This window comes from Sus scrofa, chromosome 5 (assembly GCF_054392235.1).
Source record: "Sus scrofa isolate SSC_HxYL_T2T_F1_AM1 chromosome 5, Sscrofa_HxYL_maternal_Yorkshire_Landrace_v2.0, whole genome shotgun sequence".
NCBI lineage: Eukaryota > Metazoa > Chordata > Mammalia > Artiodactyla > Suidae > Sus > Sus scrofa.
Window position 1 is genome coordinate 8,696,329 of NC_139387.1, and position 25,831 is coordinate 8,722,159.

General features: G+C 54.6%; 1 protein-coding gene across 1 annotated transcript; it reads left to right on the top strand.

Moving 5' to 3' along the window:
- Positions 1–22,387: 22,387 nt before the first annotated feature.
- Positions 22,388–25,762, top strand: RPS19BP1 (ribosomal protein S19 binding protein 1). The gene is made up of 4 exons (XM_003126008.5): positions 22,388–22,468; positions 22,607–22,735; positions 24,819–24,916; positions 25,306–25,762. The coding sequence occupies exons 1-4, from the start codon at positions 22,417–22,419 to the stop codon at positions 25,438–25,440; spliced, it is 414 nt and encodes a 137-aa protein (XP_003126056.1). The 5' UTR covers positions 22,388–22,416; the 3' UTR covers positions 25,441–25,762.
- The last annotated feature ends 69 nt before the right edge of the window (positions 25,763–25,831 follow it).

The window sequence follows — 25,831 nt, forward strand, 5'->3', positions numbered from 1 at the left end:
CATCTGTGAAATGGGGATAAAAGTTCACACTTGGCAGCCTGAGAACAGTCTAAAAAAGGTTTAGCATGGTGCCTGGCACATCATCACTTCCTACCTTTCCATCTGTCCAGGGAGACGAAGCAAACCTTTGTCGCCAGACCACAGTGCAAGGTCATGTAAGCACACACCAGGCGAGGCGGTGTCTCGCAGACTTGGATGGAGCGGGCCAGAAGGCGTCCACGGGTGGGACGGATTTATTTCAGAACCGAGTGGGCTTCAGATCAGAAGTCTCAGGGACGTGCTCATCAAAGGCCAGAGGCTTACACTGGGCCTCGAAAGGCTTATGCAGGATTGAGATAAGAGGAGAGGCGGTGTGTGGGGAGATGGCATCAGGGAGGGAGAGAGGACACGCGCAGAGGCATCGCAGGCGGAAGAAGGTGGCGAGGGCGGGCCCTCCACACCGGGGCCAGCTGAGTGCCCAGCTGACAGCCCCCGGCCCGGAGGGTGAAGGAGATCAGGCCGCGAGGCAGGGAGACGATGCTTGCTTCCTCTCCCTTCTCCTCTAGCAACATTTTCATTAGGTTCAAAGGCTGGATGAGACCCCCCAAGAAGCCACCAGATGGTAAGTTCTCAGGACTGGGTCTTTTCAGCTGTAGCCTCCCCACAGTGACCGCCCAGGCCCCCTCCCCACACACACACACTCGCGTATCTGGGGTGACACAGATCTCACCACCTTCTGGGGCAGCTCCTTTGCTCTCTGGGCCTCTCTGATCATTCAAAGTTCTTTTCTTAGATTTAAGAAGAAATTCGCCCCCTTCCATAATCCTCGTCCCTTCCCTATCCTGGCAGGACGAATATTCCCCTCCCCAGACTCCTTGAAGCATCCTCACAGGCAGGAAGTCCTGCTTCATGTCCAACCTAAATGCTTTATGCTTCAATTAAAGCTTTTGCTATCTGCTCCTTCACTCTCGGCCTAGGAATGGGCTCCATGGACATGGAGGGTGTGGCTCGACTAAAGGACACAAAAGCAGTGATGATAAGGGGTGACCCCCAAACCTGCTGCGGGAAGGGATGGCAACACCAGGTCTCCACATGTAGCCAGGCTGCGGCAGTCCCTCCTGAAGGCCCTTGCTGGCTGCGGGAGCTTCATTTATTCATTATTGCTATTTATATTGTGCCTGGTATTTGCAGAAGGCTGCAGCAGCCACGAACACTCATTAGGCCCCGCCAAGCCCTGGGAGCAGGGGTCTGCCATGCTCCTGCCAGGAGGTCAACGAGAGGAGCCCTGGCCTGGAGTCCCGTTGTGCATCCAGCTGACAGCTGGGCCAGGCACCCCAAACCTCCCCCAGGGGCAAGGCCCGACCCTTGTTGGGCCCTCACTTCCCTACTCCCGCAGCTGCTGGGCAGAGAGGGCCAGGCTCACCTCTGTCCCCGAGGAGAACTTTCTAGAATTGTAATGGCTGGAAGGGTAGGGAGCATCTATCAAGGGGGACAAGCAAGCTGGGACTAAAGGAAGCCGGGGCAGGATTCCTGCCCTAGGACATGAGATGAGGTCCCTTCCAGGCCTAAAGATCCTCAGAGCACAGAGACAAAAATTCCAAAATCCTCAGAATCCGCGCTGCCTTATTTCTCAAACCTGGAGCATTTCTCTGCCCCAGGCCCTGCTCTAAGCCCATGACAAATATTAACCCATTTAATCCTTGCCACAGTCTAAATCATCACTCCTTTTTTATAGATGAGGACCCACGGGCAGAGAGAAGTTAGGTAACTTGCTCATTATCACACAGCTAATGAATATCGGCAAAGCTGGTATTTGAATGCAGGGGGCCAGGCTGTGCTTTTAACTAGGATTCTGGATACTAAGATTCAAAACCTCTAAGAATCAAGGTTTCCAGGATTCCAAACTGGCAGAGTAACTCCATCCATGAGAGCAGGGAGGGGAGACCTTGAGATATGCTCACACCAGCCAACCAGCATCCCTTCAAGCATGTTCCTCCGAGGCATGAAGAGGGGCTGCTCTCAGCCCAGTGCGCTGAACACCTAAGAACCAGGCCCTGGGAGCCGCTCACCATGATCAGAGCTTGGGATAGGAGAAAACCAACGGCAGAAAACCAACTCCAACATTCCAAGGGCTTTTATTAAGCATCTAGAGGGTGCCAGGCCTGTGCCAGGGCTGAAGGACATGATGAGATGGAAAGGCCCAGAAATGCTGACTGTGGATGAAACAGAGAGAGGATTTAGAGTCAGACTCAGAGGGAAGGTGGGTCAGATGCTGGGCCTCCCAGAGGTGGCAGGGCAGGTGCATGATGGGCTCACAGAGGCCAAGGTGGACCCAGAGCCCGGACTGGAGGGTCAGGGCTGGAGGGTCAGGGCTGGATCGGGCAGGGGAGAGGAACCAGAAGATTCAGAGGAGAAAGAGTGGAGAGTGAAAGGAGAGGAGAGAAGGTGAGGAGGCAGGGTCACAGGGAGGGGGAGCTCCTGAGGGGATCCCCCAGAGAGAAGAAGAGTCTGATAGTCCAGTCTCGCCTCCCCTCAAGCCCCCAGGAAATTGCTAGATGCACCCAGGCCTTGTGAGGGTGGGGTTTTCAATGTGGGAATGAATCCCCCGCGGCCAGCTTTGGGCAGGTCAGCCAGTCCACCCCCAATGAGACTAAGCTGGTGGAAGCAAAGGTCAGAGCCAGAGGGGCCCAGGAGGATGCCAGCATCCCTCCAGAGTCACTGCAGCCACAGGAACCCCACCCAGACTGGAAGGATGGGGGTCCAGCATCTTGCTCAGCTAAGGAGCAGGGGCCCCTGCCCCAGACAGGGGCCCCGTCTCCTCTGTGAGCCCACTTAACCGTGGCAGCCGTCCCAGGTGAGAAGGCTCACGAAGCTCATTTTACAGATGGGCGAACCGGAATCCAGAGACATTAAGTGAATTGCCCAGGGTCACACAGCTAATGAGCTGCAGAAGCAGGATTCTATGCCAGTGTGTGTGTGTGAGAGAGAGAGAGGAAGAGAGTGGATAGAGATCCATCTCCCACCTGCCCAGGAAGGAGGCTGGAGGCAGCAGAGGGGAAAGGGACAGACCTCAGGGCTCCCAGCTTCCTGCCAGGTGAGAGGCCCTGACCCACAGCCAAAAGGAACCTTTTTTTTTTTTGGCCTTGCCATGGCATGCGGAACTTCCTAAGCCAGGGATTGAACCCACACTGTGGCAATGACCTAAGCCACAGCAGTGACAACGCTGGATCCTTAAGCACTAGGCCACCAGGAAACTCCCAAAAGAAACCTTCAGTGCTTAGGAGCTTCCTGAATGGGGCTTGAAGAATCCAGTCTGGGTGCAAATGGACAGGGTGGCTCGATGCCCCCGTCGTCGGCGATGGGGGAACAAGGAGCGGCCGCAGCTTTATTCCAGTGTGGGCATCAGAGAAGAGACTGGCAGGAGGACTGCCCAGACCCCCGGCCAGGCTGGACGCCAGAAACCCTCTCACATCAGACTGGCGCTTAACTACTGGCACATCACCCCCTTGGCGCCTCACAACAACTGGCATGCAGTGGGTGCTCCATGTTTGCTCAATGTGTTTCTTGAACGCCAACGCTCCAAGCAGTCACTTCCAGATCCACTGTCCTGATGAGGAAACTAGGGTCATGGGGTGATGTGATGCCAACAGCCACTCCAGGTGGTCATTGAGAGACATTTATGGACCACCTACTATGTGCCAGGTGTTGGTGTACAGAGATGAACGAAACCCAGCTCAGCAGGGGTTGGCTGTGTTCAGACAACCTGGGCTGAGCACAGTGGTGAAGGGCCCCCCCACCCCCCACCCCCCACCCCACCCAGGAAACCGTCTTTTCTGGCCGGGGCGGGGGGGCGGGGTTCAATGCAGGCTTCACGGCCACGGTGACCGAGGGAAGGCTTAGAGGGGCTGTGGGGGGTGGTGGGGGGCGAGGGCTTTCCTGGCAGAGGGTTGGAGGCAGGTCACCCCAGGCAGGAGCAAAGGCTTGGGGGTGTGAAGGGGCAAAGCTCGTTGTGGGAACAACCTGGCTTGGAATGCCAAGCTAGCAGGTGTAAGGTCAGGTTCATTGTGGAAGTCCGGGCTGGGTGCCCTAGGAGACCCCACTGCGGAGGGCAGGATGGGGGATGGGCCCTGTTGCTGGCAGGAGGGGTGGGAACAGATTTGAGGGGTGTTTTGGAGGCAGGTGGAGGGACAGGACTTGGAAACCTAAGGAGGGAGGGCCCTGGTCTGTGGTCCTCCCCCCAGCAGAGCCTCCAGGCTCCTCCCCTGCTCTGATGGGGGAGAGACCAGCCCAGTGAGGGAGAGAGAGCTGATGAGAAAGATGGGAGATGGTGGGATAAAGGACCTGGGAAGAGAGGGTGAAGGGAGGGACAGGATGTGGGGTCAGGGCAGCAGGGGCTCCGCCTCTGCTCCCTTCCGCCTCTGTCTCTCTATCTCGGTGGCGGCGTTCCTTCTCCTTTTTCTTGTTCCTCCTTCCTCTTCAGCTTCTCTCTCTCTGATTCTGTCCATTGTTCTCCTCCATCCCCCTCTGTCTGCGTCCACCTTCCTCCCAGAATTTCCCTGTTTCTCTGTCTCTCTTGCTTTTTGCTTTTTGCTTTTTTTTTTTTTTTTTAGGGCCACACTGTGTCTGCAGCATATGGAGGGTCCCAGGCTAGGGGTCTAATCAGAGCTACAGCTGCCGGCCTATACCACAGCCCCCAGCAACGCCAGACCCAAGCCGCGTCTGTGACCTACACCACCGCTGATGGCAACACTGGATCCCAACCCACTGAGTGAGGCCAGGGATCAAACCCACACCCTCATGGATACTAGTTGGATTCGGCTTCGTTTCTACTGAGCCTCAGTGGGAACTCCTGCCTGTTTCTTCAAATTGGGGATCTGCTCCCTCTTTGTCTTCATGCTCTGAGTGTGTAAGTCTACACACACACACACACACACACACACACTCACTCTCTCTCTCTCTCTCTCATTCTCACTGCCTTTTCCCCTCTCCCTCTCCTGCTGCTTGGAGAAAGAATAATAGAGCAGGCAACTCTTCCCTTTATCTTCTGCTGGACAAAGGCTGGCACCCCTGCAGTCAGGCCTCTGGGAAGTCACTTGCAATGTCACCCTCAAGGAGAGAAGGTGGGGGCTGTGCAAAGGGGAGCGGGGCCCTGAGCTGGAGAGGCTGGTCCACGTTGGCTTCATTGTGCAACCTCGATTGGTTCCCACCATGCAACCTTGGGACCCTGGTGGCTCAGGAAACGTGGCTCGGGATGTGCATTCGAGGGAGCAGCTCCTCGGCCTCCCAGCGTGATCAAAATTCCTCCTTTTGCTCAAGGTTCAGATCTTTATTAAAACTGGAACCCACCCCACCCCCACCTCTGTCCCACAAAGAATCTCAGATCCCAGGTCCCCAGCCCCGGGGCCAGCCCTGTGCCTCTGCTGACTCTGAGTTTGGGGGAATAATCCCCAGTCCTGCCCTCTGTTTGGCCTGGGCCTTGGGCAGGAGGGGTGGAGGAAGGTCTGAAAAGCCATAATCAGATGTCTCCACCTAGAGGGTGCCTTCCCATCCTCAAGCCCAGCTCAACCTCCTCCCCGCGTCACACCAGACAGAGTCAGAGGTCTCTCCCTCCTCACACCCCCCCTCCTCATCCTGATGGCCTAGCCCTCTGTCCTGCCCCTGCCCCTGCCAGACTGGGACCCCTGCAAAGAAGGGCAGAGCTGGGCAGAGAGCAGGTGGCAGAGGCTTGCTGAATGAATAAATGAATGGCTGGACATTCGAATGAATGAATGGTTATCACAGAGGAAGGTGTGACAGGGCAGTTTTATCTCTTCGGCAGCTCATCTCTGAGCCCCACCCATGTGCCAGGTGCAGCTGTAGGCCCTGGGGGTGCAGCAGTGACCAAAATGAAGCTTTAGCCCCTCTTGAAGTTCTTCCTGCAGTGGTCAATCGATCCGAAAATGCCTGAGACAGGAGTTCCCATCGGGGCTCAGCGGAAACGAATCCAACTAGTACCCATGAGGATGCTGGTTCCATCCCAGGCCTCATTCAGTGGGTTAAGGATCCGGTGTCGCCACAAGCTGCTGCATAGTTCACAGATGCAGCTCGGATCTGGCATTGCTGTGGCTGCGGTGTAGGCCAGCAGGTACAGCTTCGATTCCACCCCTAGCCTGGGAACTTCCATATGCCATGGGTGCAGCCCTAAAAAAGACCAAAAAAAAAAAAAAAAAAAAGAGAGAGCTATATAGTATATCAGATCTGATCAGCCTATAAAGAAAAATAAAGCAGTGGAGACAGACAGACAGTGAGGGCAGTAGGGTCATTTTAAGTGAGATAGTCGGGGCCGTGATCTGACTCGGATACTAGATCACCCTGGCTGCTATGTAACGATGAGACTGGGAGGGGCAACGCTCTAGGGCCAGAGGTCTGATGCTTCCTCAGCATGTTCCGTGGTCCCCGATGCAACGGCCGCCGACCTCTGGGCCCACCTACCCCTCTGAAGGCCCAGATATTTCTCCCTCTGGGTGAGCAGAGCCCGAGGCTCAAGCTGCCCCCCTCTATCTCCGCCCGTCCTGCCCATCTCTCATCTTCCCTTCTCTCCCACCATCTCCGGGGCACACGCGTTCCCTTCCACCAAACCCTTGAGGGCAGAGACACGGACCATGGTAGGGATGTTAGAGGGGCCCACGGAGGATAGGGGATGCAGCTGCTCATCCTCAGCAGGGATGGGGGGGGGCTTCCTGCAGAGAGTGGCTTTCAGCATGCACCTGAGGGAGTTCCCATTGCGGCTTAGCGGAAATGACCCCGACTAGCATCCATGAGGATGCGGGTTCAATCCCCAGCCTCACTCAGTGGGTTAAGGATCTGGCATCACCGTGAGCTGCGGTATAGGTCAAAGATGTGGCTTGGGTCCCATGTTGCCATGGCTGTAGCGTAGGCCAGCAGCTGCAGCTCCAATTCAACCCCTAGCTTGGGAATTTCCATATGCTGCAGGTGCAGCCCTAAAAAGACAGCAACAACAAAAAATGCACCTTGAAGGTGAGAGTGGCCAACCATGGGTTAAGGGGGGAGGTACTTCCAGTGGGGAGCGGGGGAGTCCAGCCTCCAATTCTGTTTGAACGTCAAGTTATAAACACAAAATCGAGGAAGCAGCATGAGCCAATCATTGAAGCAAAAAGCACACACCTGATGGAGGGGTCTCAGGTGTTCTGGTAACCAGCATCTCTCCACACCCATGAATTCCCTTGCTTCCCTCCCCTGGCCTCCCAGGGTGAGCAGGGGCATCACGTTTCTCTGTCAGATGCAGAAGCAAGGACCAGAGATGCCAAGGGACTGGCTCAAGGTCACACAGTGGGAAACAACAGGGCCCCTGCTCCCAGTCTTTAGGAACCTGGCGATCCCTGCCCCCGCTTGCCCCAAACCTCTGGGTAAAACTGAGGAGCAGTTTGCTACTGCTTTCACTTCTGGGGCACAGAGCTGCACCCCCCAAAGAAGGAGAAACACACAGAGACACTGACACAGTCCCCGCACTCCTGTGTGTACACAAGCAGACCCACAAACACCAGAGACAGCCTCACACGTACACCCAAGCAGACAGAATTTTTATTAAATACATCCTCACAACAAGGCACAAATTCACACACACACGCATCCACACTCCCTCTCAAGTACACACCGCCACTTCAGTGCTAGTGTTATTAGTTTCACACAAACACAAGAGCAAAAATACCCTTTCTCAAATGCAGTCGTGAAAGGAGAAAGACACAGTTAAGGGTGGGAGAGCCGGAGGAAAAGGAGCAAGAAAGAGGAAAAGGACGATGGAAGAAATCAAGGGGGAGGGAGAGGGAGGGAACGGGCAGATGAGGCAGGGAGGGAGTTTAGAGCATCCAAGAGGAGGGCGGTTTAGGGAGAAAGGGGAGGAGAGGGGAAGATGGGGAGAAAAGATGAGGGGATAAGGAGGCAGCAAGGGGGACGGAAAAACGAAGAAGGGAAAGAGGGAGCAGAGCCTGCGATTGGAGCCTAACTTTAGCTGCAGCAGCGCGGATGACTCACGCTCGGGGGGAGCGTTGGGTTGGCTCCAGGTTTCTGTTTATATACCTCGATGAGCTAAATATACAGGCTAAGGGGTTCTTCTGTTCTGGTCCAGCAGCTCCTCTGCATTCTTCCTCCCGCCCTCGCCTCCCCTCCCCAGCGCGCGCACACACACACACACACACACACACACACACACACACACACACAGCCCCCCCTCCCCCCCACCTCCTCCAAGCCCACAGGGCCCTGCCTGTGCCCTCGGGCAGCCACCAGTGCCCTTGCCTAAGGCTCTTCCCACCAGTGTATTGGATGGCAGGAGCTGACCATGAGGCTTGGCTCCAAGCTCAGAAATAACATGGTCCAAACTACCCCTTTCTTTTTTTTGAGGAGGGTGTCTTTTTAGGGCAGCACCAGTGGCATATGGAAGTTCTCAGGCTAGGGGTCAAATAAGAGCTGTAGCTGCTGACATATGCCACAGTGACAGCCACAGCAATGTCGGATCTGAGCTGCACCTGCAACCTACAGTGCAGCTCATGGCAACACCAGATCATTAACCCACTGAGAGGAGCCAGGGATCAAACCCGTGTCCTCTCGGATACCAGTTGAGTTCGTTACCGCTGTGCCACCACGGAAACTCCAAACTACCCCTTTCTGCTGCCAGGAGCTCAGGTGGGAAGGGGTGACACTTGCCCAAGATCACACAGCATGCAAGGCGAGGAGACCTACCAGAGTGTCCTGTGACTGCCAGGCTGGAAACTGCCACACGAGACAGGAGTGAGGGTCTGAGGCGGTGGGTCTGAGAGCCCAGGGGCGGGTAGGCTAGGGGCTGGAGAAAGGAGAGTGGAGCATAGAGGGAGAGAGAGCATGGGCCAATTCCTACAGAACAAGGAAGAAATGGAACTAGGGTACATGGTGGGGGGTAGTGATTAAGGGTCTCGGGAACAAAGGAGAAAGAGAGTTCCATTGGCAAAATCATCTCTGGATCCACAGGAAGCTCCTCGGACATCATCAGCCCCCAGTGCAGCTCCCTGCATCCAGTGCACCTGCGTTGACCCAACCAGCCCAAGGCATAAGCAGAAACCACCTCCCTAGAGCCTGGGTTGTGTTGCTGTCCGTGGTGCTGAACCTCCCGTCACCCCTCCCCAGCCTGGGCCGTGTCCATTCCTGCCCAAACCTCTCCTAGTGGTGCAGCAGGGTTGAGGACAGAGACGGTGGCAGGAAGGTTGGTGTTGGGGGGTGAGACCAAGAACAGAGATTGGGAGGGAGGTGGCCCCAGCCAGAGAGTTTCCGGAAAAAAGAGCGATTTCCCCTTTGACATTGTTTTCTTTTTTTTTTTTTTTTTCCTTCTATGCTTTTTTTTTTTTTTGTCTTTTTGCTATTTCTTGGGCCGCTCCCGCGGCATATGGAGGTTCCCAGGCTAGGGGTCCAATCAGAGCTGTAGCTGCCGGCCTACGCCAGAGCCACAGCAACGCAGGATCCGAGCCGTGTCTGCAACCTACACCACAGCTCATGGCAATGCCAGCTCCGTTAACCCACTGAGCAAGGGCAGGGATCGAACCCGCAACCTCATGGTTCCTAGTTGGATTCGTTAACCACTGCGCCACGACAGGAACTCCTGACATCGTTTTCAAACAACCACAGCGACCAAGCTCAGAGCAGCGAAGGTGGCTGACAAGTCGAGGAACCAAAGCGGAGTGAGATGTCTGCACACCCGGACGCGGGTTGACCCGCACAAACGAATCCAGGCCGAGGGCAGAAACCAGGCAGGCCCAGAGGAACGTCCTCAGAACGCTTCTAGTGTTCCTGTGCTTCTATTACCCACTTTGAGGAGAAGGTTGTGAGTTTTCACAATGTCACAGAACAAACAGAGCCTCAACTTCCGTTTCCCAGGCTCTGTTGCCGTTTCATGTATTCCTGACAGCTCCATCACCTTTCTGACAGTCTGGAAATTTTTTTTTTCCTCTGGGGACATAGAAGAGTGCCACCCCTCCCTATCCCCATCACACGCCAGGTCAGGAGCCTCGTTGCCTGGCACACACCTGCCCCCAGTGCTCCAGCTTCTCTTGCTGCATCTCTACCGTGTCTCATGGCTCCAAGGCACGTGTGCTGTGCCCCCCACGTGGAGTGTCTCCTGTCCCCCTTTTCTCCTTCTAGGCCCAGCTTACTTGGCTCACCCGCTGGACACTGCAGGGCAGGAAGTACCACTCTCATCTCAGTATCCCCAGCAGCCAGCACAGAACCTGTCATACCCATTCACTGAGTTTCCCTTCCTTTTATTTATTTATTTTTTTTCAGCCACTCTGAGGCATGTGGAGTTCCCAGGCCAGGAATCAGATCCAAGCTGCAGTTGTGACCCAAGCCACAGCTGCAGCAATGCTGGATCCTTCATCCATTGTGCTGAGCCAGGGATCAAACCCGCATCCTAGTGCTCCCAAGATGCTGCCCTTCCTGCTGCACCAAAGTGGGATCGCCTCCCTTACCTTGTAGATGAGTGAGCTGAGCCAAAGACACTCTCAACTCACTATCCCAGGATTGGGAAGGGGGGGACAAACTGCCTCCTCGAGTGAGGGGTGTTGTAGGGGTTCAACGGGAGAGACCTCCAAGGACTTAGGTGGAAACTTAACTGCCCAAAGAAACTTAGAAGCAGTTTCATAGAATCCTCCCTCCCTGCTTTGTCCCATTTTGCAGATGAGAAAACTGAGGCCGAGAGAGGAAGGGGTCTTGGGGCAAGGTGGTCCAGGGAGATGGTGGCATCCTAAAGCTGCCCCAGACCGTGGGGAGGTCCTTCTGAGTGGCCGCAGGTGGGGAGGGGGCTGGCTCTCTCTCCCAAGCCCCTGGACCCCAGCTTGGCCATAGGCACCCCTCAGGAGAGAATCTATGAGCCCCGTAGAAAGATGGTCCCGCCCTCTCTCCTCCATGACCCCACCTGCTAGAGAATCACAGCCATCAAATAATGAATGATTCCTAATTTAATTACATCTTTAATTCATTCAGGTCTCTGAGGAGCTTTGCGCTGGAGTCTGAGGAGATGCTCGATCGTCCCCAAAGCGGGGGGCGGGGGGGGCGGATTTCCCTTCCTGTTTCAGGGAAGGGAGAGAGAGAGGCCGCGGCCCCATTTTCCTCTGGGACCATGTGTGCCCCCTGCTTTCGCTGCAGGGAATCCTTCCGTCGGACTTGGACTTCGGGACAAGCAGGGTGCTGGCAGAGGGCCCGAGGGCAGCTGGTAAAGGAAAGAAGAAGTATTGGGGAATACACACACAGTATTTTTTCTTTTTTTCTTTTTTTTTCTTTTTTTTCTGCCACAGCGTGCAGCAGCTTGAGGTGGGATCTCAGTTCCCAGACTCGGGATTGAACCCAGGCCACGGAAGTGAAAGCACCTCCTCCTAACCACTATGCCACCAGAGAGCTCCAACCACCCCAGGTTTCTGTTTTTTTGTTTGTTTGTTTGATTTTGTTTGTTTGTTTGTTTGTTTGTTTGTTTGTTTGGTCTTTTTAGGGCCGTACCTGCAGAATATGGACATTCCCAGGCTAGGGGTCAAATTGGAGCTGCAGCTGCCGGCCTCCACCACAGCTACAGCACCGTCAGATCTGAGCCTTGCCTATGACCTACACCACAGCTCATGGCAGCATTGGATCCCTAACCCATTGAGCAAGGCCAGGGATTTAACCCTCGTCCTCATGGATACTAGTCAGGTTCATTACCACTGAGCCACAGTGGAAACTCACATATACATATATATATATTCTTTTTCATAGTCTTTTCCATTATGGCCAATTACAGGACATTGAATATAGACCCCTGTGCTATTGAGTATGACTTTGTTGTTGATCCATCCCCCCCCCTTTTTTTTTGAGGTCCAAACCTGTGGCATATGGAAGTTCCCAGGCTAGAAGTTGAATCGGAGCTGCTGCTGCTGGCCTGCGCCACAGCCACAGCAACCCTGGATCAAAACTGCATCTGCAACCTACGCCACAGCTTATAGCAATGCAGGATCCTTAACCTCCTGAGTAAGGCCAGGGACGAACCCGCATCCTCACGGACACTACGTCAGGTTCTTAACATGCTGAGCCACAACGGGAACTCCGTATCTGACAGCTTTCATCTCACAATATCATCATGTGCCATTTGCAAAGGGGGAAACGAGGCCCAAAGGAGAGGAAATGACTTACCCAAGGCCACTAGGTAGGTAAGAGGCACAACCAGGACCCAAAAGTGTTGTTTCTGGCTGAAAGCCCCTGCCCACGAGTTCTACCCGCACAGAGGTCTCTAACAGCCAGGCCCCACATCCCTGACAAGGAATCCCAGCGGATGTCTAACCCAAGGATGTTGACACTCCATGGGTGAACCTCTTGGAGGTATTTGGGAAATCCTGCGCCTAGGTGCAAATTGCATCAACTCTAATGATAATGGCAATCCCTCATACAGTCTTTATTCTACAAGCACTGCTCTAACGCACTTTCGCATGTCACCTCATCAGCCTTCACATCAGCCCTAAGAGGTAGTTGCTAGAATTATCATCCCCATTTTACAGATGTGGAAACTGAGGCAATGAGAGGCAAGTAATCTGGCTAAAAGTTCATGCACCTGAGAAGCAGTGGGTTTTTAGAGTCCTGCAGAGCAAGGCTTAGAATTCTGACTCTAAAGATCAAGAAACAGGGAGTCCCCCAGTGGCCTAGCCATGAAGGATTCAGTGTTGTCCCTGCTGTGGCTTGGATTCGATCCCTAGCCCGGGAACTTCTGTATGCCCCGGGTGCAGCCAAAAAAAAAAAAAAAAAAAAAAAAAAAGGGAGGTAAAAGATCTGGAAACACATTGAAAAGTAGAAGGGTGTCCCCCCAGAGACACACTGAAGATGCCTGAGCTTAAACTCACACCCAGGTCTGACCTCCAAGTCCCAAGCTCTCCACTGCATGGAATAGGTGGGAGCCTCAATTTCCGCATTTGTCAAGTAGGTCTGACACTTGTGTCACAGGTTAGGTGTGAGGACCAGATGTGGACTAGGAAAGGACTCTGCAGTGGACAGACAACAAAAGCATGGTAGTTATGGTCATAGAACACTAAGAATGTGTCCATGTATTTATTGTTTGTTTGTTTTGAGGGCCGCACCTGCTGCATGAGGAAGTTCCCAGGCTAGGGGTCAAGTCAGAGCTGCATCTGCAGACCTGTAGCACAGCCACAGCAATGCCAGATCCTTAACCCACTGAGCGAGGCCGGGAATCAAATCCATATCCTCATGGATACTAGTTGGGCTCATTACTGCTGAGCCACAACGGGAACTTCCAAAAATGTGTTCCTTTAATCCTCACAACCTACGGGACTGACATTACGGTTAAGCACAATTTGTGACAAAGAAACGAAAACACAGAGAGGGTGAGCAGCTAGCCCAAGGTCACACAGCCTGTAGATGGTGGAGCTAAGATTTGAATCCTGGCAGCCCGGGAGTTCCCACTGTGGCTCAGTGGAAACGAATCTGACTAGCATCCATGAGGATGCAGGTTCGATCCCTGGCCTAGCTCGGTAGGTTAAGGATCAGGCATTGCCGTGAGCTGTGGGGTAGGTTGCAGATCAGCTTAGATCTGGCGTTGCTGTGGCTGTGGTGCAGGCCAGTGGCTACAGCTCTGATTTGACTCCTAGGCTGGGAACTTCTATATGCTGCAGGTGTGGCCCTAAAAAGACAAAAAACAAATGAATCCAGGCATCTGACCCCGGAGTCACCTCCTTACCCACCCACTCTGCTCTGCCTGAGAGCATCAGGGAAAGGGGTGGTGAATGGAATGGAGCCAGGACCCAGGCCTGGGAGGACATGGGAGGCGGTCATCCGGCAGAAAAGAGGGGAGAACAGAGCAGAAGAGGGGATGGTTCTGGCACCAGACCTGGGGCAGAGAGCCAGTCTAGCGCCCCGCCCCCAGGGGTCCTATAAACCTGTCTGTGCCAAAGCTGAAGCCATGGAGCCCCAGGCACAAAGGGTTTGTATGGGGGGAAGGGAATGTTCCCAACCTGGGGGCGGCAGATGAGGAAACAGATGCCCTAAAGTCCACATGGGCCACCAACTGGAGGAAAAAGCTGCCTGCCTCCCAACTGGGTTCAATCCCTGGCCTCACTCAATGGGTCGGGGATCCTGCATTGCTGTGGCTGTGGTGTAGGCTGGCAGCTGTAGCTCCGATTAGACCCCTAGCCTGGGAACCTCCATATGCCATGGGTGTGGCCCTAAAAAGATGAAGGAAGAAAGGAAGGAAGGAAGGAAAGAAAGAAAGAGAGAAAGAAAAGAAAAGAAAGAGGGAGGGCAAAGAAAACCCAGGCTGAAAACTCTTCCCAGCAGCCCATGCCCTCAAGTAGAGCAACAACTGGAGCAGTCACACGGGCTCCCTCCCCCGCACCCAACCATGGGGCCCTGCATTTTTATTTTGTTCTGACCCAGCCCACCAGCCGTCATCACTCCAGGTCAAGGGGCGCTGTCTTCCCCACCAGACTCCTTGAAGGTGGCGGGGACAGAGCGCGTCTTCTCTGTGTCTCCAAAGCCCAGCACCAGGGGTGAAAGCTGACCCTCAGGGCGCTGGCTGGGTTGGAGCAGCTGTGGGGGAGGGAAGGAACTGGCCGCTCTGGGGGTCCCTGGTGGAGCTATGGTGCAAATCTCTAACTCTGCTTCATCCAGGGGCATCCTGCCCACGTCCTGACTCTGGTCCCAGGCTCCTTGCTGGGAGGTGGGCTCTCAGGACACACCCAGTAGGGGCTCTGGGGTCTGAGAAGTCCCCAGCACCCACCCAGCCCCTGTCCCCTGCACCCTCAGCTCCATCTGTGTGGGGCGAAGAGATCCAGGCATTTCATACCTTCTCTTTTCACTGGTTGGCAAAGGAGCCCCAGAGGGGGCTGGCTGCAAGGATGGACAGGGCAGACTCTGACCCGTGTTCCTCTCTAAGTCCCCCCTCTAAGCCCTCTCCGGATCCTGGGGGCTCTTCCTCTGTGGTTGAGAAGCCTCCGTCCACCTACAGGCCTCAAGCCCAGCTCTCTGCATTCTCAAAGCCTGCGCCTCCAGCAAAACAAGGTTTTCCCGAAAACAGACACAGGACCCTGAAGCCATGACAATGCCTGCTCCTCCTCATTTTGCCTCTGTGCATAAACTTCACAAGACACAGGTCACCCACCCCCTGGGGACTCCTGGGAACGGTCAGGAGGGGACTGAGTTGTGAGTCAGGATGATAGGCTATGCTGCAGTAAGAAATGGATCCTTAAATCTCAGAGCTCTACAAGTTACAGCAACTATTGTCTATTGTTTATATGTGTCATGGTTCCATCGGACCCTCCTCTGCCGGCTGCAAATATTGTACCAAGGTCACGGTAGCAGAAGAAAAATGAGCTGGGGGTGGAAAGGGATGCTTTTAAGAGCCAGGCCAGGCCCAAGTGGCCTTCTCCCCTCCAGCAACACACCATCAGCCAGAACTTACTTTTCGACCCCACCTAATGGCCAAGGAAGCAGCGGTAGAGGTAGGGGGAAGTGGTGTAAACACCCCCCTGTCCCGTCCATCAGGGGCTGGTGAGAGAGTTAATCCCATTCCCTGGACTCTTCTGAGAACTGAGCCCCCACCTCGTTCAATATCTGGCCCCTCCAAGACCACCCTTGTCTTAAGGTTACCAGCTTAGCATTAAGAACTCAAAATCAATCATCAGATGCATTTTACAGCCATCACTCCCCACCTCCCAACAACCACCTCCTCCCACTCCCAGCACTTAGCACAAATTTGCAATCACCCAGAAGTTTAGAGGCGGAAAGGTTTGCCCAGAACTGGCCTCGCTCATTCTTTCTCTCTCTGTCATATTGTTAATTTATAATTTATACGCACAGCCATGTCTAAAGCGGATTTCTTAGCAGGGGAAATAAAAGATTATAAATCATGTGGGGAACAGGATTGAGCTGAATAGACTTGAAAGTTGAAAGGGACACTTACTACCATTGAATACCAGAGTAACGTAAGGCGCTAATGTAATCAGATCATTGATTATCATATACAGTAATAATGCTGTTCAACCTGAGCTTCCTAGCAACAGAGGCAAAAAGGGAAACTTCTTCCTCCATATAGTCAGCCCTTCCTGCTTCTTTTGCCAGCTCTCTTTTCCTTTCCCAAAGTTCCTTCTCTTTATCCTCCCTTGTCGACAGATCCACCGGGGTTAGAAAGACCCACCACCACCACCATTTTTTTAGGCACCCATATTTCCCTTGCAGGGAAAGACCAGCATAAGGTCAACTGGCTACAGTATGTAAAGGAAGCTCCAGCCTGAAAAACGGAGCCCTCACACAGGATTTGAAAGTCCCTCTCAGGCCATCTTTTGGCTTTTGATTCGGGGATGGAGCAGAGGCCAGACCTCCGGGGTGAGAGACACCCTGCTTCCTCACGGGGAAGGGTCCAGGCCACGGCTTCATCAAGTACCCTGGAGCTGCACCTGGAGGGCGGACCCCTTCTTCCCTGATGTCTTAGTCACTGAGTCCCCAGGACAACCCCGCAAGAGGGGACTATAATGTTTTCCCCAGTTTACAGATGGAGAAACTGAGGCCAAGAAGGGAAATGACTTCAACAAGTTTATCCAGCTCCCTTTCCCCGAAGACCCAGCCTCGGGGCAGGAGACCCCCAAACTGGGGGTGAGAGTTCTGAGAGGGGGAGAAGGGGGGGTCCCAGGCAGGCCCCCTGCTTGGTCAGGAAGGTTCAGGAGATGCCGAGCAGCTCTCCTCTCCCCAGGCTCAGACTCCAGTTGCCATGACAACAGAGCCTCCCTTCCCCTAGTTTGTTGTCAATTTGCATTTTAATGGAGATGTAATTAGAATTAAAAAGCAGAGGCTGGAAGAGATCAACCCTCCCGATCCCTTGGGAGCCAGAACCCCCCCTTCCCACTCCCCACCCTCCACTCCTCCCAGAGCTCTGTCCTGAAACTTTCTCTGCCTCCACGCTCCTAGTGTCTGTCCCCACTGCTCAGATGGGGACCCTGAAGCCCTGAGCAGAGATGGGGCTTATTCAAAATCTCACAGTGAGGACAGATCCCCAGCTGCTCTGCCTAAAGACCCCCTTTTGACCCCTTCTGTCTTGGTGAGGTCTCAGACTAAGAGTTGGCCAGGGAGAGCTCCCCCTGTGGTGCTGTGGCTTAAGAATCCAACTGCAGCGGCTCAGGCTGCTGCAGAGGTGCAGGTTTGAAACCCAGCTCGGTGCAGTGGGTTAAAGGATCCGGAGTTCCTGCAGCTATGGAGTGGGTCAAAGCTGCAACTCAGATTCAATCCCTGACCCCAGAACTTCCATATGCCGGAGGTGTGGCCATAAGGAAAAGTGAGTTGGCTGAGGGGACAGGTGCTGGCTTGCTGAGGGTCTCTCAAGTCCTTTCCTGCCTCTTACAAGCTCGCCCACCCTCTCCCTGCAACATCTCAACATGTCAGTGGCCCTGGGAGCCTAGCAGGGCTGGGGGACCCCTGAGGGAATTGAGGCCAAAGAGGAAGGGGGGTGTACCAAGGTCACACCACAAGTTAGTGGCAAAGCTGTGTCTTTAGTATTTTAAGGGTTGAGCCCTTAAAAAGATCCTACCTTTCAGTGTTGTCTCCACCGCAGCAAGGCTTTGATCCCCAGCCCCTCACAGTGGGTTAAGAATCTGGCATTGCCAAAGCTGTGATGTAGGTCACAGCTGTGGCTCGGATTTGATCCCTGGCCTGGGAACTTCCTTATGCCTCTGGTGCATCCAAAAAAAAAAAAAAAAAAAAGATCCCACCTTTGACCCCATCTGACCCCAGATCTCTGCAAACAATTTCTAGCAGCTTCTTCCTGGGTCTTTATTAAGTTCTTAAAATCAGTCAGGCCAACCATTTTATCTTTTTAAATCACTGAAAAGAGGCCACTCGGCCTCGGCCTAGACCCTCCCCTGCCGTGGGCTGCTGTCCCTGGGACCTGTCTACGGATGTCACCCTGAAGCCCACAAACCCTGGGGCCACAAACACAGGCCCTGGAGAGGCGGAAGTGGTTCACACCTGCTGAAAGTGTAACACACATGTGTGAGCACAGCCAGGCCCAGGCAAAGCCCCTTGTTCTCCCCGAATTCACGTCCCTGCCCACAGCCTGGCTCCTAGTACTGCTCAGCAGATGTTTGTTGAGTGAATACATGATTAAGTACCAGGCCCAGTGCCGAGGATATTCCATGCCACCTCCCGCTGCATGCTCCCCCTCCAACAGACCCCAGAGGGAGACACCGCCAACCCCTACAAAGCTCTGAGAGGCCACATAACCTCCCCAGGTCACAAGGCTAGTGAGTGACAAAGGCGGCATTAAACACAGACCTGCTGGCTCCAGCTTCTTGAGAATTACTCTGCCCATGGGCTGATCACAGGAGCATGGAGGTCCAGCAGCTACTCACATGTGCACGTCACACCCACAGACGTGGGCACAGATCACGGGCACCCTGCCAACCCACACGGCAATCCTTCATTTTCAAGCTTATGGCACTTACTCTGCCCAAAATGCCACTCCAAGCACTCTGCACCCGATCTTCACAGCCACAATACCAGGAAGGGACCATTACTATAATCAACATACAGATGAAGAAACCAAGGCACAGAGAGGTTGCGTGACTTGCCCAAGGTCACACAGCTAGTGAATGAAAAAGCCAGAATTGGGACCTGCCCAGCCTGGCTCCAGAACCCACACTGCTACCAGACCTCAGGATCCCAGAGCCAGGAGCTCTGGGCCCCCACCACCCTCAGCCCTGGAAGGAGGGCCGGACAATATTTCTTTCTTTCTTTTTCTTCTTTTTTTTTTTTTTTTTTTTTTGTCTTTTTAGGTCCACACCTGCAGTGTATGGACGTTCCCAGGCTAGGGTCGAATCAGAGCTGCAGCTGCCAGCGTACACCCCAGCCCAGCAATGCCAGATTCGTGCCTTGTCTGTGACCTGCACCGCAGCTCACGGCAATGCTGGATCCTTAACCCACCAAGCGAGGCCAGGGATCGAACCTGCATCCTCATGGATGCTAGTCAGATTCCTTTCCGCTGAGCCATGACAGGAACTCCTTTTTTTTGGACAATATTTCTCAAAGCCCAACTCACAGAGGAGGAAGCAGGCGCAGAGCAGGAAGGCGGGTTGCTCTGGGCACACAGCTGTGAGAGCCCAGGTGGTAGAGCCCAGAGCACCTGCGTCAGGTGCAGCCCCCTGAGGATCCCCCCAGCCCTGCCCATCACCCAACACCTCCCTTGGTCCCATGGTGACCCCGGGGGATACTGATGCAGGAGGAGACATGTGTATCACCTTTCAGAAAAGAAAGCTCCAGAAAGCCTGAGAGGGAGGCGCTGAGACCAGAGGCCAAAGGAGCCTACTCTCTGGCCATTTACAACCAGACAGAAAAGAAATGGATTTTCACTCGAGTGATCTTCTGAAGGCACTTCAAAGCCACTGATGGCAGGAGTGGGAGGTGATAGGGAGGGAGGGAGAGGGGCTCCTGTGTTAATGCAGAACAAGGTGGCAGAGGGAAGGAGAGGGCCCACACCCAGAGAGGAGACTGGCAATCACTGGTCCCCATTGGAAAAGGCAATTGGAAATTCTATTTGGAGGTGGAGAGAGGCTAGGAACTTGGGGGCAGGGCGGGGGTGGGGGGGAGCGGGCGGTGCCTGAGACAGAGGGAAGAGACAGAAAGACAGAAGACTCAGAGACAGAGAGAGGACAGAGACGTGGAGAGACAAGAGGCAGACACAAGGCAGGGCCAGGTATGTGGCCACCTCACCGTGATGCCTCTTCTGTGTGGTCCAGGGCTTCGGCTGAGCAGGCACGGGGGCCGGGAGGGGGGGCGGGGGGGGGCAGGGAAAGAAGGGCCCAGCACAGGCAGGAGCCCAGTGCTTCCACCCACAGATGAGGAAATGGGCTGAGAGCAGTAAAGCAGTTCCCCGGGGGACATCAGGCAGCCAGGACAAGAACCCACCTGTGAGACCTCATGACACCCCACACCCCACCCCAAGGATGAGGCCCAGGAGGGAGCTGCCCTCCCTGAGCCTGTCCCCTCAGGGGTCCAGGACAGGCCTGGCAATTCTTAGATGCTCAAAGGCAGGCGGCTCTTTCTTGCCCAGAGTGGGGTGGACGCTTCTGTAACATCCACCATGAACAGCTGCTGGGCTCTGACACCCAGTCCCCATTCGGGGAACAAGGGCTTTATCCATATTAACTTACTGGCTCCTCACACCCACTTTATTAGGGAGCCAAGCCCATTGAACGGGTGCGGAAACTGAGGTGCTGTCTGTTAAGGGATAGCCTAGGGTCACAAAGCCCCTGACAGTGCGTGCCCAGCTGTCATTTGCAAACCTTTTCCCAAGAAGACTTCATCTCCCTGCTGGGTGGCCCAACCTGCTGGCTCTGCCTCAGCTTCCCCACCCAGTCGTGGAAAGCCGCGGGGTAGAGACAGCAGGAAGCCAGGGCCACGCAGGGCTGGCCACAAAGAGCCAGATGTCGCCCAGGGGCGTCCTGACCCCACGCACTGACACCGCAACCTGGACCTCTGCGGACCGGATCCTGGAGCCACGCTGTGCGAAAAAGCTGTCCTGTGGCGCCACCTAGTGGCCGAACTAGCCGCTCGGCCCCACCTCAATCCAGCAGAGGTCCAGGCTCAACTGGAGATCCTGCAAGAATCCACCCTTTGGCTGCGACAATAGAATACAAAAAAATCTCTCCACCACAGGGACCATGTGCTGACCATCCTATGTCGGAAGGAGAAAGAGAGTCCCGGTCTAGCTTGGTCCGCTGCTCTCCTGAGCGGCGGACTCACCCATCCTACTTCCACCTGGACATCTCTGTTTTCATCTATCTGATTTGTGCATTCATGGAGCCTTTACTATAAGCCAAGCACAACTGCAGGTGCCAGAGATGTAACAGTGAACAAAGAAAGATCTTTGCCTTTGTAGAGCTTATAGTGGGTGGGGAAAGAGTCAATAAAAAATACATGGGAATTCCCGGGGTGATTCAGTGGAAACAACTCTGACTAGCATCCATGAGGACACAGGTTCATTCCCTGGCCTCCCTCAGTGGGTTAAGGATCCGACGTTGCCATGAGCTGTGTTGTGGGTCACAGACACGGCTCAGATCTGGCATTGCTGTGGCTGTGGCATAGACTGGCAGCTACAGCTCCGATTTGACCTCTAGCCTGGGAACCTCCATGTGCCACAGGCTCAGCCCTAAAAAAAAAAAAGGACCAACTGAGTCATCTCTGTGACCTACACTCGACAGTGTCAGGTATGCAAGAGGCCCTCAGAACATGTTTGTACAATGAATTCAGTGGTTCGTCCTCATTCCTCACTCATTTATTGTCTTCTGCATGCCAGGTACTAGGCCAGGATCTGCAGATGGAGCAGGGAACCAGACAGGATTCCTCCACACAGCAAGAACTTCTAAGCCAGACGTTCTCAAATTATTTGGTATAAGAACTTCTTTATGCTTAGAAAAATTCAGAATCCCAAAGAGCTATTTTATGTGTAAATACATAACGACAGTTACCATGTAAGAAACTAAAACAGAGAATTTATAAAATATTTATTAATTGGTTTAATATGACAAGCCTACTTATTAATATAAGAGAATTTTGTTTTGTTTTGTTTTGGGGTTTTTTTTTGGGGGGGGGGTCTCTTTAGGGCCGCACGCGGGGCAGATGGAAATTCCCAGGCTAGGGGTCAATCAAAGCTGTAGTCGCCCGCCTACACCACAGCCACAGCAATGCCAGATCCAGGTGGCGTCTTCAGCCTACACCGCATTTCACTGGCAATGCTGGATCCTTAATCCACTGAGCGAAGCCAGGGATCAAACCCGCGTCCTCATGGATACTATCCGGGTTCATTACCGCTGAGCCACAACGGAAATTCCCTAAGTGACATATTTTAATGAAATCAACTGTATTTTACAAAACAACAAAATAGTGGGAAAACACTTATATGTTTTGCATTCTTGAAAATGCCTTTAATGTCCGGTTTAAAGAAGACAGCCGTTAAGGCGAACTCTATCTGTGCGATACGTTGCTCTGGTTGAATTGCATTTAAAAATACTTCAAAAAATGCATTCTCCTTTTTCATAAAAATTGAGAATATTACCACTCCGCCCTGCCCCCGGCCTCGCCCTTGACGGAGCAGCCAGAACCGAGAGGCTTAACCTACCAAACTCTGCTGGGCTGGGCTAGGGGTAGACGGCTTCCTGGAGAAGGTGTGGCCTGGCTCGCAAAGGGTTGGTTGGATTGGGATTGGACGACAAATGTGTCCTTCGTGTGTTGGCCCCACCTCCATATCCCGCCCCCTTCCCGCCCAGTGGTAAGTATAACGCATGCGTCCTAACGCACTTCCTCTGCGGAACCTTCTGTTCTCGCTCTGGTTTCCGCCGAGAAAACAGGGGTGTCCAGGGCGGAAGTACTTGAGGCGTGTGGGCGGGGCTAAGTGCAATTATGTCGGCGGCCTTGCTGCGGCGGGGCTTGGAGCTTTTGGGGGTTCCCGAAGGTGAGGAGGGAAGGTGGGAGGGACTGGGGATGGAGCTTGCGGGGTGCGGAACGATCCAGGCCGGGCTTAGCCTCGGTGGGATGGGAGCCCTGAGCGCCCTCCGACCCGGGTCCGTGCCTTTCTCTGTGCCCGTTACAGCCCCCGAGGCCGCGCCAGGCCAGACTAAGCCTAGCCAGGCTCCAAAGAAACGGACCCGGAAGGCAAAGGCGACCCAGGCCCAGAAACTGCGGAACTCGGCCAAGGGAAAGGTTCCCAAGTCGGCGCTGGGTGAGTTTGGGAGTGGACGGGACGGGACGTGCTGCTCCTGGGATAGGGGCCTGTGCCCTGGAGGAGGGGGCACTTGAGTCAGGGCTTGAAAGGTTCCCCAGACATTTCTAGAACACCTGTGCGACGGGCGCAGGACGGGGCCCTAGGAACGCGGAGGTGAACACATCACCGTCTCAGCCCTCAAACGGGGAGAGAAGCATCATAGAGTTTCAAAATCAGCATATAGTTGCGGTGATGAAGTCTGTGCAGTAAGACTTTCGTGCTTTGAGAAGGACTTCAGGGCCAAATCAGGCTTTTCTAAGGAAGCAACATTTAAGCCCAGACCTGAAGTATAAGAGTGAGCTAGGGGAGGAGTAATCCAGGAGAATGGCATCTACAAAGTCCGAAAGAAATTCGTTGCCTTTGAAAATTTAAAAGAAACCTGGTTAAAGGCAACGTACAGTGAACGAGGGTCAGAGACGGAGCATTTAATAAAAATTAAAACTCCTTGCGCCCGGTGCTTTTCTAAGTCTCGTACAAATATTCACTGATTTCATCTCTCACAGCAACCCTGTGCCGTCGGTGCTGTTATTACCCCATTGTACAGGTGCAGAAACAGGCACCTGCCCAGATGGTACAGGTAGAAACCAGGCAGTGTGTTTCCAGAGCCCTGCTCTCACCTACGTCATTCAACTAGGAGGTGCTGTGGCCTGGGTGGTGGTGGTGGTGCAGAGATAACAGAATTGTGCAGGTGGCTGATGCAGTGAAGAGGGAGCCTTGATGGCCTCAGTGAACTGGCTGTGAGGATGGAGGGGGAAGGAGATCCAGCGGGAATGGAGCCCTGTTTCTAGGAGAGCATCTTGGGCAATGTGGTGCCACTGTACAGACTTAAGAGGGGCAGGTGTGGACTGGATGGTAGGGTGTTTTGACTTGTGGCAGGATTTCATCAGCTCCTAGGGTATCTTTGAATCCCCAGGGCGCATAGAAAGTGTTCAGGTATTTGTTACAAAGAACTATGGGTTCTAAGGAGGAAACACAACATGAGCCAAAGTGGAGGCAAGGAAGTGAGATCCGTCTGAGCAACAGCGATGCTGGCTGCTGGCGTGGAGCAGGAGCACGTGGTGTGCCGGGTCACTTCTCCATCCCAGCCATCGTCGTCCCGCCGCCCTGTCATGGCACCGAAGCGATGCGTGAGGGGACTCCCGGCCTCAGTGGCTGCCACCTTGGTCTGAGCTGCAGTGTTTATTGCCTGGATTGTGGAAAAACCTCCTACCCAGGCCCCTGCCTTCCACCCCCACCCCCAGTAATCTTGTCTCACCACAGTGCCAAAGCACTCCTGGAAAATCCTCGGGCAGACCTGTCTCTTCTCTGCCCCACACCCTCCAGGGGCTCCCGTCCGCCTCGGTGAGAGCCTGAGTTCTCACAGTGCCTGCTGAGGCCCCACGGCTCTGTCCGCTCCAGGTTCGAATCCTAGGGCTCTCCCCTCCCCACCCCCGCCATTTTCTGTTCTTCCAGCACATTCGTCACACTTCTGCTTCAGAGGTTTTGCCCAGGCTGTTCCCTCTACCCAGAATGCTCTTCCCCCACAGTGTCACGCTCTCCCTCCAGTCCTTGGGCGGATTTCGTCTCAGTGAGGCCTTCTTGTACCTTCCTGTTGGGAACTGCCGCCCTCCCCCCGGCACCCCTCAACCCCTCACTGCCGTTTGCTGTTGTGTTTTTCTCCGTGAAACGATCACCCTTAAAAAATCGTTTGCCTTGTTTACCATCTCTCTTCCCACAGAATGTCAGTTCCACAAGGGCAGAAGTTTTTGTCGGTTCTGTTTCCTGCTCTTGCACCTAGAACAGTGCCTGACACAGAGAGGGCCCAGGGCATGTGTGCTGAATAAGTCACTTGAGCAGCTGGCACCACGGGGGTTTGGGCAGGATCTGTGTGGAGTGTGCTTTTGACGGAGGAGGCCGGGCTGTCACAGTGACCTAGAAGAGAGACGATGGGGCCTTTGGTGGGGCTGTGGGCGTAAGGGGTAAGCTGGGAGATGTCAGGAGGGGACAAGAGGCCTCCCAAGGAGTGAATCTGAATTGATGCCACCCTGCCCACCATTCACAGCCGAGTTCCAGAAGCGAGAGCACCAAGGTTACCTTGGAGTGAACCTGAGGTTTATGACCAGCGCAAGAAGCACAGTGTCTGAATCCGTCACCAGGCAGGTTGGTCAGAGCGAAGGAAGCTGGGGGTGAGCTGAGGCTGTTCCTGGAATCTGCGGGCATCTCAGCCCTGCCCACCTTGGCCCTAAGCACGGGTGGAGGTTGGGCCACCCTCCAGGCTCCTAAGAGCTGGAGACACTTGTGTTGGGGTGAGCCTCGCCCCAAGGGCCGGGAGCAGAGTGGGGGAAGGGGGAGGCTGGGCCTGGCCTTACTCCCTGCGACTCCTTGGGCTGTGGCTGGCCCCTCTAAGTGGAAGCAGTGTGCCCTGCCTCCCGGGGCGGTGGAAGGGCAGCCCTTAGTCAGCTGTGCCAGGTCATGTGGCTCCGAGTGGCTGGGAGTCCCTCTCGTGCCAGAGTCATCAGCCGGGGCTCCTGACTCCCACACGCCCGCAGATTGTGCGTCAGAACCGGGGCCGCAAGGCCTGTGACCGGCCTGTAACCAAAAAGAAGAAGAAGAAGAAGGCCGAGGGCACGGTGTTCACCGAGGAAGACTTCCAGAAGTTCCAGCAGGAGTATTTCGGCAGCTAGGCTCCCAGAGGGCCCGCCTTTCTCCCCTCACCACAGCCTCTGCGGCTCAGGGCCTGCAGGGGAGGCGGGAGCGGCAGGGCTGGAGCTGGCCTGGACCTGTGCCCACATCCCAACGTTGCTCCGGAGGGTCACCTCCTTGCTGGGAAGGAACATTCCTGACTGTTCTGTTTGCTTTGGCCCAAGGAGGGCCTCTGGGCTGTTTGCCGTGGAGGGCCCGTCCCTGGGCCCCCAGGGACCACACCTCTGCCAGGAGGCGGGCTAGATGGGCTTCCAGTTTCTAATAAATGTGGCCCAGCGGCTGTGAGCGCTGCCCTGACCTACAGGGTGTCTCCTGCGCCCCTGGTGCCAAGGAGCCTTCCCTCCCTCCCCACCCCACCCCACCCCTGCCACC